Below are 20,011 nucleotides of genomic sequence, written 5' to 3'. Positions count from 1 at the left end.
GCTTTACTGAAGAAATCCAAGAAAAGATATTTAAAACCTGGCATATAGTTCAGTGGCAGTGAAATGCACAAAAATAACAAAAGTGACTAGCTGCTTTACTTACTGGAGTCCTAAACACAGCGTAGTTGGTTCTTAGAACAAAGAGTTCCAGAGCATAATACAAATATCTTCTTGGCTGCAAGAAGGGGTTGGGAGGAAAGGGTAAAAGGATAAGGATTCTTCTCTCTAATTGTACTTATAGAAAAATACTGGCCATAACCTCCTGACCTCAACCAATCACTGGGCAGTATCCATGGAGCTTTCCAGGGTGAGAGTGAGTCCCCTCTCCCATACCAGATTCACAGCTGAACTGTGAGATAATTAACAGAACTGAGTCGAAGGCCTTGACCACACACCAGTGTGTGTGTGTGTGTGGGGGGGGGGTGGTGGTGGTGGTGGCTAACACCTACAGAAAATTAGACAACAGTGAACTTAGCTGGAACTAACTGAAAATTCCTTTAAGATGGCTTCTCTGTTGACAGTGTGGTACGGACAGCAATGCCCTAAATTCCTCAACCAATTCTTTTGAGGCAAAGAGAAAGGAGATTCTCCCCCATGACCTACCATAACTCACTACTTCACAGTCCCCTGGAAACGTCTGTTGAAGATTCTTCCTTTCATTTTTACATTTTGCATCAAAGTTCTGGGTGCGCATACAGCTACACAAGGGTAATTATGTATATCTAGTATTAAAAAACCCTACAATCTCAAGGTGAGGAAGTGCATATGTATGGGAAGACTGAGAAAGTTAATAAAAGGGCAATGGGGGATAATTAAATAAACAAACAAATCACGACATTAAAAGAAATATAAGAAATTGCACCCATGTTTCCATATCTCCAGTGAACAGGGCCATACAGCAAAGGAGCCAACCTCCAAGGCATGAGAGGGTTGAATTGAGACATGGAACGGTGGGATGGTTTTGATATTCCGTTCTGGAGACATGGAACTGGAGACACGGAACAGTGGGATGGTTTTGATCTTCCTTTCTGCAAGTGACTTAAATCATGTGATCATTGGGCTCTCTGTTGGCCATGAAAGGACCATCGTGGGTGGGGAGGAAGGAACCATAAAGAAGAAAATAATGCCACAGTACTGAGCCAAGGAAATATTGCAGTAGGATTTCTATAGACATTTGAGAAAGGATCCTATTTTTAGCCAGTCCTAATAAATTGGTATGTCCTCTTGACACCAGTATTCCTGTCAGTCCCCAGGAGTTCCTATTGCTGGAGGAAATTCACCTTCAAAGTTTCAGGCTGCCAAACAGCCTGCCAGAGTTCTGGAAGATAAAAATTCTGCACAAACATCTGCTGGTCTGAGTAGCCTTCCAGCCACCCAGAGATTTGTTTAAAAATGCAAGACCCTGTGATGCAATATAGCACTTTCTGCTGTAGGAATGCTGCAAACAAGATCCAGTTAGAGGCTAGAGGATTACACTAGAGAGAGCATTTGATTAAAATGAGTGATGTACTTACCTTTCAGTATCTGATCAAGATGGAAAATGAAATCTCCACGGGCTTCTGCCATGAAGAGTGTTTGGAGTTTCTCCTTAACTTTCCATTCCAGTGTATTCAAACCATCATTAGAGGCTGCTGTTATGAAATACCCTGAAAGTTTCTACAAGCACAGGCCTAAACAGCAGTAAAGAAGTTGCACAGTTGTGTGAACACCATCCAAGGCAGGGCCCACTAAGATAAGCTAGAACACAGATGGTAGCCAGAGCCAGGGAAGGAATGTGTAATATGCTTTTCTCACAGCATCCTCTACAACACCAAGATGCAGCTTCCCAGATTTGATTTTTTAAAGTCTGTAGCTCCTTCCCTTGTGGAGATATGCCTTTTTGCCTTATATCTTCATGACGGAAAGGACTACAGGCTTACTTTTTTAATGTAAGCTGGGAATTCAGAGGATCTGCTGCAACTATCATTACAACACTATATCAATATATTAATATTTAAGGCCTTTTAAAAAGGGGGGTGCTGTGAGACCACTGATGACCACACTGATGACAGCAGCACCCTTCCTTGAAGATCCTCATTATTTAAGCCACGTGCAGAAGAAAATAAACTGACTCCACAACTGTAAAAATGCACAGGGAGGGCAGGTGTGCATAAGAATTGTGCCCAAACCAATTACAATGCTTGTGCATTGTCTGCCAAGAAAATCAGGAGTAAGTCAAGCATGCAGAAAAGCCCATTGTCTCAGACTAACCTTGTAAGGTTATCATGAGGACCAAAAGAAGATAATGCCATTTATGCCACCTTTGGAGCTAGGGATGCCAGCCTACAGGTGGGGATCCCCTGGAATTACAGCTCATCTCCAGAGAACAGAGATCAGTTCCCCTGGAGAAATGGGTGCTTTGGAGGGTGGACTCCATGGCATTGTACTCTATTGAGGTCCCTCCCCTCCCCAGCCTCCATCCCCAAACCTGCAGGAGTTCCCCAATCTGGATCTGGCTACCCTACCTGTAACAATACCCTTCTATACCCCCTGTAATATGGACACCCTTGGACTCTCGTGTCTGTACATTGGGACTGTTTTGCTGAATGGCAGAGGAGGCATGGAGAGAGACAGCACCACACTCCAAGACACAGGAGCATCCCAGACACCCCACCGGACGTCGCTGTACAGAGCCAGCAGGGACCTGCAAATGGCACACAGCACCGGGACCCAGAGAGGGGAAGGGGACCTGAATTCCATCTTGGATCTGAATGTAGAGCAAAACAGAGAACTCCAAAATCTGCTCCTGAGCCTCTCTGCCAGAGACTCGCCCCTGGAACAGCTGCCTTCTTGGACTCCTTTTGCATAACCAAAGACATGGCCAGCATATCAAGATCTGCCTGACGACTTCAGACTCAGAACAATAGTGTTTTCCCCCTCCACACCTTACATTCCTTCTCCGGGCCGGCTAATCCCATCTTCTCCTTCCCCTCCCTGCTCGCAGTTCCTGCCAGCTGTCAATAACACAATCGCTGATTGATAGACAGTCATCAATAATCCCCTCATATTTTGATCACCCTGGCCCACACCTTTTCATTACTCAATCTTTCTCCAATTTTAAAGCAAAGTTACCTTTGTGTCCCACTGCTCACATGCCCTGTGAGCCAGTCTGCCCCGGAGGGCAGAATTTTACTATAAAGCAAAGAGCCCTGGCACATGTCTGTGCCTTCTCCTTTGGATCCAAAAAGAGCACCCCTTGTCTCTGCATGGCTTCCTGGCTATAACACGCTGGTTCATGTAATAGCCCCCCCCCCCCAACAGCTTCCCTCCTTGGAGCCTCTCAAGACAGGTAGCTATTGACTCTCTTTACCGCTATCCCTTTTAGAATTCTTGTGTGTGTGTGTGTGAGTATTGCGTGCAATTGTGCCTGTATGATTTGTACCCCCTTTCCCCCTAAATAAAGTACATCCTGTTTTGACTGCATTCAGTCTCTTGGGCCATTTGTTCTTTACTGGTTTTGCTCACCTTGCGTAGACACAGGAATAGACCCCGCTAAAGCCTCTTGTTAGTGCTCTAAACTTGTCTCCAAACTGACTAATTCCCCCATTAAAAGTTGGAGACCCCAGCATTCCCCGTAACATACCCACCCCATACCCTGCTGGTGGCCAGGGAGGACCTGGCAACCTTATTTGGAGGAAGGATGGGATACTAATACAAGATATAAGCCATATTTAACACAATCATTTGTATTTGTTAAGAGTTTGATTTTATTTTTTGCCAAGTGTTTTCCAGTGTAACAAAGGAGTAATGTTCTGGAAAGGCTCTGAACTGGCCTTATAACTCAAGATTCAGAGTCAGGCTACTCCCTTTTTCATGACATTAATTAAAACTGCTGAGTCTAACCTGTGCATGCCTGGAAATACTCTTTTATCCAAGGAGAATCCCTTAAGGAACACAGACTTTATCGCCTCCTCTGGTTCTTTGGAACCTGTCTTTGCTAACATTATGAGCCCCTAAATGAAATCTGTTACTTGATGCAGGAATCAATAATGTGAGCTTTAACCCACCCCCAGCTCTACCCATTTGAGCCAACTATTGGGCCTACACACAGGAAGCAGGGCATTAACGTGCACAGTTCAGTGACATCTAGTGTTTTCTGATGTTAAGTGCTCATGTAAAATGCATAAGGCTTAACATTGGGGTAAAAGGTGCTTTCTGCAGGAGGCTGTGGTCAACTCCCAGCATTTCACAGCCTAGCCAATGGTGTCTGCATAATGAAGACTAATGTGGAATAGCTACCACCATCTTGTCCACACAGTGTATTAAAGGACTGACTGCTCTGCTTAGTTAAACAAACAGGGAGTTGTTACAAAGCCCGGAGGAGCAATTAGAAAAATGCTCCAGCATCAGATGAAGTGTTAACCACAGTGTCCGGGACAAATTCCAACTCAAGTAATGACATGCTATCTAAATCCCCACTGCCTTTCCCCCCTTCCCCTTTTGAGGGAATCAGGCTTGTGGTTAAAAACACCAAACTATGTGTAAAGAGATCTGGGGTCTATTCCTAACTTGGCCACAAGCTTCCCAGTTATCCTTGGAAAAATTGCAACCAACTATTGTCTGGGCTGGTCCATGCAAAATGTATTGGGTGGTGAATCAGAATCAGAACTTTATTATTGCGGTACATAACCAGCATAAGTCAAGTGAGACCGGTATAGCCCCACACACAATATACCCGGCCAGATTGTGTGGTGAATATCGAGAGTAATGTCACAGGATCAATGTGACAAGAGGCTCCTTTTCTGTTAATGGCTGTTGTAGTGTGTTGTAGTTGTTGTATCTCTGTCAACTGAATGTTAATGTTTCACGCATCTAGCAAAGTGGGTTCTGGTTCACAAAAGCCTATTATACCATAAGTTTTTAGTCCTTAAGGTGCTTGAATAATAATTGCTAACTCGATGTGTATTGAAGCAAACAGATGGCTACTTTTGCACATTTCAAATGTCAACTCTACTCAGCTCTACTCAGCTTACATTAATAACACGAGCATTTTGGCCTTGGGAATAGTGGGTAGTTTGTGATGGCAAAAAAGGAGAGCGCTAGTCCAATGAGGCCTTCTTATCCTGGGGGCTTCTGCCATGAAAATACTAAGGTACTCTGAGTTTTCCCTGACATCCTGAACAAAATGGACTTCAGACCCAAAAGTGCCCATCAGAAATGGTGACTTTTGATGAGATTACTATGATGGAGTACCAAGCCATTTTTTGCATTTCATGAAGGACATTTTTAAGTGCAAGTAGTTACACATATTTGGAAAGTACCTCCTTAATACTGGGAGAAGACTCTTTCGGTTCAGAGAAGGGTCTTGTCCAAATGGATTTTTACAACAAAAGACCCCTCCTTCTAGACGACCTTGACTGTATGGTGCTGCAGAATACTGTGGTATCAGGGAGAACATGGACTTCTAGACTTTTGATTTTATTTTGAGTGATTCTTCCAGTGGATTTGGGAGGCTCTGTGGACTTAGCTGAAGGAGCCCATAGTTTGCAAAAGAGAATATGTTGCATCGACAATTGGCTGAGATGCCAAGAGCAGTTCCTAGGTTCTTGATGTGTCAGAAACCAGTGGTACTTGCAAGTAAGCTACATGGATCTCACACATAGTTGGCAGGGGGCTAGAACTGTTGTTGCATTAAGATTTCTCTCCTATTTTCATTTCTTCCTCTCTCCAGTGCCCATTCTGCCCTCTGGTGAGGCCTGGAATTTAAGCTTTGATACACATTCATGCACCATTTGTTATCCCATATTATTTACTGCCCCATAGATATGTTCTTTATATTCTTATTTCTTGGCTTTCCCCCATTTATTCATGTATCATACTTTTAGTTTATCGTGCTTTTGTAGTGTTTTATGCATAGTGCTTCAAAAAAGCCATTTAATTCATGTCAGTTAACCTTTGGTGCCAGTATCTTCCAACAAGAAATCAGTAATAACAAGGGTTTCCATCGGAGGGAGGTTTTTGGGGTGGAGCCTGAGGAGGGTGGGATTTGGGGAGGGGAGGGACTTCAATGCCATAGAGTCTAATTGCCATTTTCTACAGGTGAACTTATCTCTATCAGCTGGAGATCAGCTGTAATAGCAGGAAATCTCCAGCCACTACCTGGAGGTTGGCAACCCTAGTAATTACCCATCAAGCTGAACCCTAATTAAGAGCTTTTCTCTGATGGGGTGAAACCTAATTGACATGGTGTAGTGGTCAGTGTGTTAGCATAGAAACAGTGAGACCAGGGTTCAAATCCCCACTCACAATGTGTGACCTTGGGCTGGTCACTCTCTCTCACACTAGCCTCTCACAAGGTTGTTCTGAAGGTAAAACGGAGGAGCAGAGGACCATAGATGCTGCCCTGAGCTTCTTGGAGAAAGAAGGGCCATAAAATGTGTGTGTGTAAAGTGCCTTCAAGTCGCAGCCGACTTATGGCGACCCCTTTTGGGGTTTTCAAGGCAAGAGACTAACAGAGGTGGTTTGCCAGTGCCTTCCTCCGTGTAGCAATCCTGGTCTTCCTTGGTGGTCTCCCATCCAAATACTAACCAGGGCTGACCCTGCTTAGCTTCTGAGATCTGACAAGATCAGGCTAGCCTGGCCCATCCAGGTCAGGGCGGGCCATAAAATAGAATTAACAAATGAGAATATTTGTGACATTCCTTCTGCGACATTCTTCCAGCGTCTCATTCTCATATCCGTTACCCCTGCCTAATTGGACAGTCTCAGACTGCCACACGAATATGCAAAGGCACCCTCATGCTAGAATTCCCATGAAAAGTGGGCTGGCTGATGTAGTGCTCTCATGTTTCTTAGAAGATGTTGCACTTTGTATCTGACTTGTAGATCAGGTAATGTAAGCTCTAGCCCTGCGGCAAAACCATAAACAGATTCCAGCAGACGGCAAGTCCACGAAAGCAGTTTTATTTGGTTAGAATCGACAGGTTTCAGAAGCCATATTCAAAAGGACACTAGTAAGGGGCAAAGGCAAGGTGCAGAGCATATATGGAAAAGCAACAGGAGATAACTGCTAACCTAGACAACCCCCCTCCCAGAGGCAGCAGGAAGGAGCACTTGGCAATTCCCACAGTATGGGAATTTATGAAGACTAAACACGGGGCACAGATTGGCCTTGAACAGAACAGCACAACAGCACCTGGGAGCAGCACAATCGCACTGCCGCATACCATCCCCCTGGCTTGCTCCTGACAGGTTCCAACAACCTAGAAGAAACATGCATCTTTAACAGATACTTACTGGGATGTTATTTACCTCTGTGCCATGAAAAGCTTCAACACCCCATTTCTAAAGGGGCAGGATATTCCACCACCACCCCGTTGTTGGCAATTCTATTTGTAGAACAGAACCAGTACGAAAAGCAAAGTAACTTACCCTTGCCTGCCTTCACCTTTAACATTGTGGTTGTCATGGGCTGGTTAGTGGTACAAAACTGGAATACCCTTATGCTACAAAGTCAGCAAATTACAAATATTTGTAATGGGCAGGTTATCGGCACGGCAGATCTACTTCTGCCTTTTCTTCTTGTGTATGCTATTACATAACAGCACCCATGATTATCATTTTAAGTGCTTTTCATTTCAGTTGCCATGCATTTATACAAGTGATTCTCCTTCTTTAAAATGATTATTACAATTAATCAACAGAGTGTTGTATAATTGACTGCAACCTTCCAATTTATGCCCTGTATTCTTCTAAAGCAGTGGGCATGGTCAACAACAGGATCCAGATCTATCGTCTTTTGCAGCCAGGAGGAGTCCTTCTGATTAGTCTGGTTGCTCTTCATTCCCACCCGGCCTGTTTCACATCCCCGGTTTTTCACCATTTGCCGCACACAATGGCTACAATGGTTTTGCTCAGCCAGGAGAGGGGGTGGAAGGACTGTGCAGAGAGGCCAGCCAGCTGTGACCTGAGCCCAGGAGACATCGTATTTTAGCCTTGTGACACATTTCACCCTCTCGTGACCTGGAGCCTGTGCTGCACAGACTGGGTCTTAAGCAGCAGAGGAGCCATTTGTCACTCAGAAGGGGGAGGGGGAGGGGCAGGAAGGCAAAAGGAACAGCCAGGGCGCTGTTGCAAGGAAGGTATCGCCTTCAATGTCTACCTCTTGGTGGAATATAAAATAGAAGAAAGGGGAGGGCCGAGAGCAAACCGTGAAGGTGTTTTCATACTTGTTTGGCTTTAGAAACCATTATCTCCTCTCCACAGAAGTATAGCTTTAAATGTGCATATTCCAACCCCATCCATGCAAATTGTCAGCTAACATGTGTGAATGATTACAATTTTGTCAGCACTGTTTTGAAACACTGACCTGGGGTTATGTGAGTTGACCTGTAAGTGAATATTGCTAGGGCAGAGTTTTGGATGGATAAATGTTAACAAGAAGCCGAATCTTGCAAAACGTGAGAGATTTGAGGCTGAAGGAAGTTGGCATTAGCCGCAGGCCAAGGCCACCCCCAGTAAAGAGCCTGGAGATTGCTCAGCTTTGACAAAGGTGTGTGTGTGTGGGGGGGGGGGAGGATCTGGAAGGATCTGCAGAGTCTGTTTCTGCCCTGCATTCCTCCAAAGTTCTCAGAGGAAACGGTGGGTTTTGGATATTTAATCTGGATGGCAGATCCCAATACTAAATTTCTCCCCTTTCTCAAGGTGCTTGTTCTTCCTGGCGTCTGCTGCCCCCTGCCCTTATATCCTAGCCACACACCCTCTGCTTGCCCTTCAGCTCATTCAGATGTGGGCCTCTGTTGACTGGTCATAGATCATGCTCTCCATTACCTTTGCTGGGATGGTTTTTCTCACCACTTCCTGCCTGCTGTGAGAGCCAGCATTAGCTTCCTCAGCTGCCCAGTTCTCCCAACCGAACTTACACCCTGCACCATTCTACTTCATTTGCCTCCCTCTTTGAGCTCATGCAGCAAACAGTAATATGGTAGGTGAAATTTTTCTAGGCGTGCAGGTTCACCTATTAAATTTCTGGTTGTCACTTGGCTCAGAAACCCTGTAAAGGAGAAAAGGGATGGTAACCCTATGCCTCCTACCTCCTATACCTCCGCTTTTCAGAAGGGAGAGTTGGTATGCATTCATGTTCCTTAAGAGAGCTCTGAGATAGAGCTAAAAAGTGGGACTTTGTCCATTCAAATTTCACCTCTGTCCTGAACTTTGTGGATTTAGGTAAGCCATTCTCTCTTAGGCTATGTAAGTGAATACATAGCGGTGGAGTCTGATCTGGAGAACCGGGTTTGATTCCCCACTCCTCCACATGAGCGGTGGAGGCTAATCTGGTGAACTGGATGCGTTTCCCCACTCCTACACACGAAGCCAACTGGGTGACCTTGAGCAAGTCACATTCTCTCAGCTTCACCTACCTCACAGGGTGTCTGTTGTGGGGAGGGGAAGGGAAGGTGATTGCAAGCCGGTTTGAGTCTCCCTTAAGAGGTAGAGAAAGTCAGCATATAAAAACCAACTCTTCTTCTTCTTCCCCCTCTCAATTTTTTTTTTTTTTGCGATGAAGTCACAGCCAACTTATTGCAATCCCATAGGGCAGGGGTGTCAAACATAAGGCCCGCAGGCTGGATCCGGCCCCTTGAGAGCTCTCATCCGAACTTCGAGCCAGCCAAAGGAGCCACCCCTTCCACTGTTGATCTGGGCTGGTGCCGAGGCAGCCACCCCCCACTCTCGATCTGGATTGGGAAGCCCGTTGCGGGTTCATGAGCCGAGGCAGCCACCCCACCCCCAGTCCTGATCTGGCCTGGAGAGGCATGGCCTGGCCCGACCAAGTGACATTTATGTTATATCCGGCCCTCGTAACAAATGAGTTTGACACCCCTGCCATAAGAAGAAGAAAAAGAAGAGTTGGTTTTTATATGCCAACTTTCTCTACCACTTAAGGAAGAATCAAACCAGCTTTCAATTACCTTCCCTTCCCCACAACAGACACCTTGTGAGGTAGGTGGAGCTGAGAGAGCTCTAAGAGAGCTGTGACTAGTCCAAGGTCACCATGCTGACTTCATGTGTAGGAGTGGGGAAACAAATCCAGTTCACCAGATTAGTGTCAGCCACTCATGTGGAGGAGTGGGGAATCAAACCCAGTTCTCCAGATTAGAGTCCACAGCTCCAAACCACCGCTCTTAACCACTACACCAGTGATTTGCCATTGCCTGCCTCTGCATAGCAACCCTTGAGTTCCTTGGTGGTCTTCCATCCAAGTACTAACCAGGGCTGGCCCTGCTTAACTTCCAAAATCTGACAAGATTGGGCTGGCTTGGGCTATACAGGTCAAGGCCCATCTGCTATACATGGATAATATCTGTGTTGAGGTGCTTCAAACACTTGAAAACGTTTATGCAAATAGTATTACCCTTTCCCAGAGCTGTCATGAATAGCTCCTCACCTCTGGTTTGACTGTCCAAGCAGTAGGTGAGCAGATCCTCCAGCTACTTAAGAAGCAATCCCTGGAACAAGCAGCATTGTCCGGGGGGCGGGGAGTATACAAATTCTTCAATGACCTCCATTCCTTTCATCAGCTTCTTCCTTGTGCTCCCTCTGCCAGGAAGGTTTGTCTGTGGCAGCCTTTTGTAGGCATGTTTCTGAGTTGTTCCAACAGACTGGGATGGGTTTTCAGCAGAGGTGAGATCTGCTCCATCCTTGTCCGTAGTAAGCTGAGTAGCATTGATTTATATAAAGGGGTTTTGTTTGATTTTATCACCGTGATTATGGTGATGGAGTAATGTTTTTATGACTTTAGTGTTTTTAATGCACAAGCTGAAGCACAGCTTGTAAACTTCTTTGGATTCACTTGTTTGGAAAGGAGATTCATAAATATTTTAAAACAAATAAATAAAGCAGTCATGACAGCACAGTGTGGGAGAACAAGAGGTAGGTGGAGGCTTACTGATCTACATGATTTGTAGAAGGGCCCAGTGACTCATTCAGATTTCATCTACTAGTGCAAAGAAACAGCAGGATTGTGGGAAGAAGTGCCTTGAGTGTCATGGCCATTCCAAGGAAGATCTCAACCGCCAGTGTTCACATTGCATGCTTTTCATTGCATGAGACCTCAGTTCCAATTAGGGTCTAACTGGATGATGCAATACAAAATAGTCAAACATAACCAGTTTATTATTGACCCCTACCTCTTGGTTAAAGATTCCAGACTCATTTGCAAAACCAAATGAGACGTTTTTTTGTGCTTAAACAGAAGAGCTGATAAAGGAGTTTTTCCCCCAAGTCACTCCACACTTTTTCCTTAGAGTCAGATCGGTAGGGGTGGGGGTTTGTTTGTTGTTTTGGTCTGGTTTAAAGGGGGAAAGCCCTGGGAAACTGGTGCTCAGAAATGTGGAAGCAAGGGTGTGTGTGCTGCGGTTGGGGAGGGAAGGGATGGTAGAGTAAAAGTTTTATATGGAAGGCACCCATATTGTACCTTTTATGTTTCTCCTACCACAGTCAAGAAGTTAATCTCTGCTTACTGTTAAGCTAATGGTCATAGGCACCTGTTATGGATGGAAGGGGGGAAGGTGCCTTTCCTTGCTGGGAAACTCCCTTAGACAAGGGTTCCCTGGAAAGCTCCCTGGTAACCAGTCACCACCACTCAGGGACTTCCTGAGAACATCTAGACTGACCAGCTGAGAAGGTATCCTTACAGCACAGTACTAGAACAAGAACAACGTAACAGAACAGAAACCCTAGAAAATACTTTAAAACAAACTATGTAACACCTGTGCAATCTAGCATGTAGGGAAGAGATTGGGAGAACAATCCCAGAGAAACAGACTGTACTAACTGAAGCCAAAAATGTCTTTCTAAAAAGGTTTCTTATAAAATAGAGACAGAAAAGGGGAAAGGAGGATGGCTGGATTAAAAAGAGGGGTGGAAACGAGGCAAAACAAAAAGGAGGAAAGTACACAATAACACACCTCACAGACTTTCACATAAAAAGCAATGCAGTTGATCTAACTCAGCTCCATACACATTACCTAGGCTGTAGCAGGTTCCTAAGAGCATGTGTAGAGTTCCTGGCAGTAACAAGATGTTACCCAGCCTCCTGTGGAACCCAGTTTCTGCTGAAGACAAAGGGAAGTCCCAAATGTCCAGATACTTATGGTCAATTGGACCTAAGCCAGCCTCCTCTCTAAGAGTGACAAACTGGTTTAGCCAATTCCATGCCAAAGCCCCACCTCTGATGTCAGAGGCTGTTATCAAGCAGAAAATTAGTAAATGATAGCTCCACCCTTCAGGTACCTAGTAATGGCCCTGAATGTCCATGACAAATAGGTGGTCTGGCCCAAACTGTACTTTGTACAATAACTGTTCTTTGTACAATATTGTTCTTTGTACAATAAGGGTTAAGTCTGGCAGGATGGTCCAAGGCGGAATGGGGAAAAAAGTTATCATAATGTACATCCCAGTTGTCCAAGATCCCAGACGCTCTAAGTGGCGCTCTTGAACCCTAGTAAGATTTTAGGATTTCTGTCACAGCACCAAAAGACTGATCCAGTAGTGGGAGGCCAGTGTCTTTGGGATTCCCATTCAGACAATTTCTCTTTGTCACAGTATGTAAATCCTTTGGATAGCACCTGATAAGACATTTGTTGTGCACTTACATATCTTTGGTGTGTTGCACAGCTTAAGAAGGTTTTTAATCATGTTTGACTGCAAACTTAATTGTCACATTCAGCAAAGATAAAGATGCAATGAAAGTGTCATGTTCAGCACTAGGAATATAAAGTTGAGCATAATCTAAAATGCCAGACAACTCACATAACTTGGTATCATTTCTTGTGGCACTGTGTCATCAAGAGAACTGCTGTTATTTTATACATTATGTAATATAAAAGAGACTAAATTTGACAAACAACTTTAATTTGTTGCAGCCCCTATTGGATCTAGTTCAGATAGCTGTTTCTGCTTGCACTGGCTCACTTTAGTTACTATCTGTCCTTAGCTGGCAGCACCATATCAACACAGGCATGAGGTTAAATGGACATTCAATGCAGGAGCTATGAAAAAGAAGAAGAGTTGGTTTTTATATGCTGATTTTCTCTACCTTCTAAGGAGAGTCAAACCGGTTTACAATCTCCTTCCTTTCCTCTCCCCACAACAGACACCCTGTGAGATAGGCGGGGCTGAGAGAGCTTGAAGAGAACTGTGACTCTCCCAAGGTCACCCAGCTGGCTTCATGCGTAGGAGTGGGGAAACCAACTCAATTCACCAGATTGGAGTCCACCGCTCATGTGGAGGAGTGGGGAGTCAAATATACATAGAGACATTATATTTACCTATCAGAGCTCTTGTAGCAGTGGATGTGAAGTGTGGACTGCTGGCAGCGTGACCCCTCTGGAGAAGAGGCCCCCCTTTGCCGCTTGCCAGGTCCCTTTGTATATTCTATTACAGAAGTCTCCAGCCTTTTTGAGCCCGTGGGCACCTTTGAACCTCTGACACAGCATGTTGGGTGCAGCCACAAAATGGCTCCCAGGAAACAGCTACCTCAGGAATCGGAGCCAGCCATAGAATGGCTGCCACAGCTTACTTTCAGTCACCCAGTGAAGATTCTTGTGCTGTGGTGGCAGCTGCTGCCAAAACAATGGTTTTTTAAAAAATAAATAAATAAATATGCCAGCCAATTAAACCTCCAATGCCAATCAGAAGCCTTGCTGGGCAAAAATGCCATCTGGCCCCACCCTGAAAAACACTTGCTAGGCACCAGGAAAGGTGTTGGTGGGCACCATGGTACCAATGGGCATCAGGCTAGGTACCTCTGCTCTATTACAAACAACTGCCCTATGTAGGGTTGCCATTCCCCCGCCGGTGATGGGGGATTCCCTGCTTCAAGGCTCCTCTCCTGGTGCTGTTCAGCCAGCCAGTGGGGGGACTCACTAGCTGGCATCAATACGGTGATATCATTTCCGTAAGTGATGTCATCACGTCATCGACAACTGTGGGAACGCTCTGATGTTTGTGCAAAACTCTATGGTAAAAATGACTTCTATCATAGAGTTTTTGCCCAAATACCAGAGTGTCCCCTGTGATTGTCAGTGGCGTTGGGGCTGGCCTCCCTCCGCAGTCACACTGGACCCTCCTTTGAACCTGACCCTACTGTCTCCCAGCTGGTGTAATAGATACACTTGTTTCTGAGAGAAGCAGGCAGGCATTTGCTTCTTAGAAAGATGGAGAAGCATCAGCAATCTAATATGGCTGTGCTTTGGGCAACAGAAAAAGGCCTAGAAAATGCAGGAGACAGCTCAGAGAAAGGTTGGCTTTTGTCTCTGACAATGCCATGTAATCCACTCTCCAAAGCAGCCATTTTCTCCAGGGGAGCCGCTTTCTGTAATCTGGAGATCAGTTGTAATTCAGGCCCCATCTGGAGGCTGGCAATTTTACCACTACACCAGACTGTAAGACTAATATCATCCTTGTCAAAAAGGAAATAAAAAGAGAAAGAATTGATTGGGAAATTACAGGGTAAAACCATGAAGACAAAAGATTCAGGTTATAATATTATTTTTAAAAAGTAGTTGTCAATTTGAAAAGAATTCATGGTACATAAGTAGGGCGTAGATTACATTTCTGGAAACACAGTGGTACCTCCTCCTCAATCTGTTATTCCAATTTCAGCTACTAGTAATTCAGTATTCTGCTTTTGGACTTTGTATCTATATTGCCTTACAGAAATGATACCTCCTTTCATCTACTGTATGATTATCTAAATATTTCCCATGGTCTTGAGGTTATTTTGATGGATTTTGTTGTACAGCATTTAAAGACTTCTTCGCATATTACGGATGCATTTTAAATGCCATCAAAATGAATGACAGAAGCACTGTGCTGTATTTCCTACCATTTTGTTGATTTGTCAGGATTTGGAATACGAATGGCTTCAAGATTTGACTGCAAACATATCCCATGCTAAAACTTAGTTTTGAGATGCATGTAGTGTGTTATTATCAATATATCTAATTCTCAACATGGCCCCATCCGTGGACACTTAAATCTAGTGACTGGGGCCATGGACAGACAAAACAGAACTTTCTACAAACCTGACAAAAGCCCCAGGTTTGTAGAAATATCTGAAATCTGAAAAGAAATGCATTGGGAGGGGGTTAAAATCCCCCTAAATGATAAAACAGGAAGGAAGACAGCATGGTATAATCTGCTCTCGGAAGCTATGCAGGGTTGGTACTTGGATGGGAGACCACCAAAGGAGACACTGCAGAGGAAGGCAATAGCAAACCCCTTCTGCTTCTTACTAGCCTTGAAAGCCCCTTGTTGGGGTTGCCATAAGTGAGTTGTGACTTGATGGCACTTATGTACATATGTATGCAAAATGAAAAAAGGAGCACCTGTATCTTTAAGATAGGCAACCACAACAGTATTGTCAAGCTTTGCTGTAGGTCAGGCAAAAACATCGGAGGGGTCAGAGCTCTTTCCAGGGTTTTTGGGCCTTTGAGGGAGGACTTATTGTGGACTGCCTTGGCAGCAGCCACCGGGTAACTTGCTTCCACACAACTTGCATGACTCATCCAGACCTAGTGGCTGGCTATTGTTCAACAGCAGCCACACTATGAAATCCAGTGTGGGATAGCAGTTAGAGTGCTAGTCTAGGATCTGAGGAACCCAGGTTTGAATCCTCAGTCTGCTATGAAAGCTCACTAGGTGATCTTGGGCCAGTTACACATTTTCAGCCTAACCTATCCCACAGGATAGTTATGAGGATAAAATGGCGGAGAGAAGAATGATGTAAGCTGCTATGAGCCCCCATTGGGGAGAAATTCAGGGTATAAATGAAGTAAATAAATAACAAATATAGCTGGAGATTGAGGGTCGATAAAAGGTAGGTTGGATGATGGGTGGAAAGGAGAGAAAGAAGCAGGGATAGGTGAGGTATGGGGGCTGCTTATAGTTGCCAATTACCAGGTGCAGACTGGAGAACTCCTGGAATGATAACTGATCTCCAGACCACAGGGATTAGTACCCCTGGAGAAAATTGCTGCTTTAGAAGATGGGCTTTATGGCATCATACCCTGCTGACGTCCTGTCCCATCCCATCCCATCATCTTTGGCCTGTACTGGGTCTACCAGGCTCTGAAGCTGTTGCTGGGGCATTTCCAGGTGTGGCCTTGCCCTTGCCACTTTCCACACAAATTCTTATTGGACTTTCTGCCTCAACAGTGCCTAGACAAGGCTGTGCCCTGCTGGTATCTCTTCTGGAGTCAGCAAGTGCTGTGGTAGGGCTTCCACCCCCATACAGAGATGCCCCCGCAAGTCTTTGCGGGTCCCCCACTTATCTAATTCTCAACATGGCCAAATCTATGGATACTTAAATCTGGAGGCTGGAGCCACGAATAGACAAAACAGATATTTCTACAAACCTGAAAAATGCCCAATTTGCAGAAAAATCTAAAATATATTTTAAAAATACGTTGGGGGGGGTTAAACACCCCCCCCCAATAATAGAAACAGCATCAGTAGCTTTAAGAAACTAAGGACATTGCTAGGCAACTGCAACAGTATCGGCAGTCTTCAAATCTTGGTTTCTGTCAGTAAAGGCAGGAGAAGGGGGCAGGGCCCTTGGCTTCTGGCTGTTTGGGTAAACAAAGGGGCAGTTGGCAGCTACTACGACTGAGGCGTGAAGACTCATACACCAGGGTTTTGTAATTTTGTGTATGGCTGGCCCGTCGTGGGAATCCCTTGGATTAGAGGTTCTTGACACTCACCATTAAGCATGAATCTTCCAACTCTTAATTTCACCCTTACACTAATTTCACCCTTACCCCTCTGTCCAGGCAGCTGTACACTTTAATAGGCTCCCACCAATGTGAAGATTAAGAAGTCTTTTGGTAAATTAACTAGGATCATAGTAAACGCACTGAAACTAATAAAGTAATTCACCCTTCCTGCAGGACTCTGAGTTTCTAACATCTTATAATTGGAATGAATGTGTGAATAGTCCTAGGTGTGTACTGTGAAGCACATATCAGCTAACCCTAATTCCGCTTCTCCAAAAGAACACTTTCCCCCTTACCTTCCTCTTTGTTAGGTAAGGAGAAGAGGGGAAACCCCTTCCTCCTGTGCTGTACCAGCAGTTTCAGGGCTAATGAGCAGTTTCCTCCAGATGTTAGAAACAGTTTTATAGATTTTTATTATAAACATGATGCTGAAGACAACATAACATCATGGGGTGGGGGGTATTTCCCCCTCAAAATAGCTTTGATAACTAAAACAAAAACTCAATGGAATTTTCCATTATGTGTATTAATTTGATCAGGCTAAAGTATCGGTTTTCGTTGATTTACAGATCAACATCTCTTCCCCCCAAAAATATCAGAATAAATTCAAGCCTTATGTTATAAAAATGAAGCAAAGCTCTTTCTGTTCCCTGTGGCATTGCAGATTCTGCCATCAGAACTTGATCGGTGACTAACTGACTTTGATTCTGGCAAAACGTAGTCACAACTAAATCTGATTTGATTGGTCTCAGCAGGATTTAGCTGAGATAACCTGTTGCCAGATTATTCCCTATAATGATTTTATAGCCAGCCAACCAAGCAACCTCTGTGATTTGGAGACTTAAAAGGAGAAATGCAAAAGAGCCACCACAGGTCTCCAGACAAAGATTTCCAGTGGGGCCACCAAAATCCAACCCAAACATCATGTGAAAACAAATCACATGACTTGACTGGCTCCATGGGCCCCTGAGGTGAACAGGCCCCCCAGAATGTTGTCCCTCTTGTGCCTCCCCTCTTCGCAGCCCTGCTTACAAGAAAATTATATAAACGCTGGAGAGAGAAAAAATTACTTCATTAAATGGTTACTTGCTTTTGTTTACAGCCTAATTTGACTGCATTTAAATTATTGCATTACTAAAAATAAGACCATGACTGAGATTTCTCAACTTTTTAATATCTTTATAAGCAAAAAAGAATTTAGTGTAACAAATAGCAGAGAGCTTAAAAGGCTCCAATAACATGCCCGGTAGTTGTGGGTGATATATGGTTTCCTGTCCTCATACAATCCCAAGGCCACTTGTATGAGAATGCCAGACATTATGGGGAAAACACACAATTAGTTTCTAGCACACTGAAGAAATGAAAAGATAACAGGTTTTCATCTGAATGAAAAACTCAGAAGCTAAAGGACAAAAAAACCTCTCACATCTTCTTTTTGTCCTAAATCCTGTGAAGTGCTGTTTTGTGATTGTAGATAACTTGACTCAAGAAAGTTCACTTGTAACTTTAATACAAAAGATGTAGGCAGAACAAAAGAGGAAAGGGATCTGACAAGACCCAAACTAGGGTCTAGAGTGATTAGGGTGATGACTGTTGTGTACCCGGCGCTCATTATGGCCAAATGATATGTTATGTTTTGTCATGAGCTGGGGTCATTTTGGCTCAGGAAAACAATTTGGGAGAACAAAATATATGCAATAAAAACTCAACCTGGCCAAAGATAAGTAGGGATGCCAGCCTCCAGGAGAGACCCGGGGATCCCCCGTAATTACAGCTCATCTCCAGACTACAGAGATCAGTTCCTCTGGAGAAAATAGATGCTTTGGAGGGTGGACTCTGTGGCATTGTACCCCACTGAGGTCCCTGTCCTCCACAGGCTCCATCCCCCAATCTCTAGGAGTTTCCCAACCTGGATCTGGCAACCCTACCCCCCCCCCCCATGTCCCACTGCTGGCCAGGAGGAAACTGGCAACCCTAAGGATAAGTTAAAGTGGATCACAGATGCTTCAGGTATGTTAGTTATTTAATACTCTTTATTATCGTTGTACATTATCAGATACCAACATTTTCTAAAATACAAAATATGAATCTTCCTGAAGACCAATGGCTTTTAAGTATCTCTCCATATCATTAGTAAAGGCTACAGAGCCACATATCAACACAAAAGGTTGCCTTCTACATGTGTTCATCATAGTTCTTAACAAGCTCTCATTTATCCGGCCAAGATGTGTAGTCTTTTGATAGCTCCAAGGCAGGTTTTCAAGTGAGTGTTCCTGAAGAGCCAAAAGGTGTAAGACAATCGAAATTAGAGCAATATATGGCTAGTGCTAAATTTGCTGGAAGGCCTCAGTTAGGTCAGATTCCACCACGGTAGCCATGAAAACGTCTTGTGTCATTTAAAGATTAATGAATGTATTGTGGGAAAAACCCTTGTGAGCCCACTTCATCTGATGCATGATGGCTGAGAAATTTATACCCAGAGCTCCCAGTCAGAACATCCTGTTTTCCAAGACATTATACTGCAGAACAGAAATGAAAACAAGATCCAAGGATGGTTACCTCAGTACAGAAAACAATTGTCCCTCCTTACAAGTTTAAGGACACTATTTAGAGTCACCCTACTTTCCCAATTCATCAACATAACCTACTCTTGAGTTACTTCTTTATTCCTTAGTTTTGTTTATTAATTTACTCTTTTGACGGGATTGTTCAACTGTGCTACGTAATGTAACACACTGACGTCTTGGGAAACTGGGCCTTCTAGTGTCTCTTTCCAGGACTCACCCCCTTCTGCTGTTTGTATCTGAATGTATGTGTGTCTGCCTGCCTGCCTAATGAATGGAGCCCTTCTAGCAACTGAAGAAGCATGCTCTGGCTCATGAAAATTTATGCCAGAATAAATTAATTAGTCTTTTAGGTGCCACAAGACGGTTTACAACTTCATGGGTTAGCTCAGGTATCTAATACCCTCTGGAGATAGGGTTGCCAATCTCCAGGTGGTAGCTGAAGATCTCCTGCTATTACAACTGATCTCTAGGCGACAGAGATTAGTTCACTTGGAGAAAATGGCTGCTTTGGAAGGTGGACTCTATGGGATTATACCCCATTGAAGACCCTCCCCTCCCCAAACCCCACCTTCCTAAGGCTCCACTCCCAAAATTTGCAGGTTTTCCCCAACCTGGAGCTGGCAACCCTATCTGGAGAACATTTCTTTTCAAATTTCAGCATGAGGAGCCTGCTCCTGTTTAGGACCACAC

The 20,011-nt window shown here is 44.4% G+C and overlaps 1 protein-coding gene across 2 annotated transcripts in view; it reads right to left on the bottom strand.

Moving 5' to 3' along the window:
- Positions 1-20,011, bottom strand: part of LOC130472986 (NADH-cytochrome b5 reductase-like) — a 59,994-nt gene that overhangs the window by 22,158 nt on the left and 17,825 nt on the right. For both annotated transcript variants that reach the window (XM_056844494.1, XM_056844493.1), the window contains exon 6: positions 18,815-19,027. In XM_056844494.1, the coding sequence (XP_056700472.1) occupies positions 18,824-19,027 (204 nt within the window). In that variant the 3' untranslated portion in view covers positions 18,815-18,823. The remainder of the gene's footprint in view (positions 1-18,814; positions 19,028-20,011) is intronic.

This window comes from Euleptes europaea, chromosome 2, assembly GCF_029931775.1.
Source record: "Euleptes europaea isolate rEulEur1 chromosome 2, rEulEur1.hap1, whole genome shotgun sequence".
Taxonomy (NCBI): Eukaryota; Metazoa; Chordata; class Lepidosauria; order Squamata; family Sphaerodactylidae; genus Euleptes; species Euleptes europaea.
Note: the sequence above shows the minus strand (reverse complement) of the source record. Positions and strands in the feature narration are given on the sequence as shown.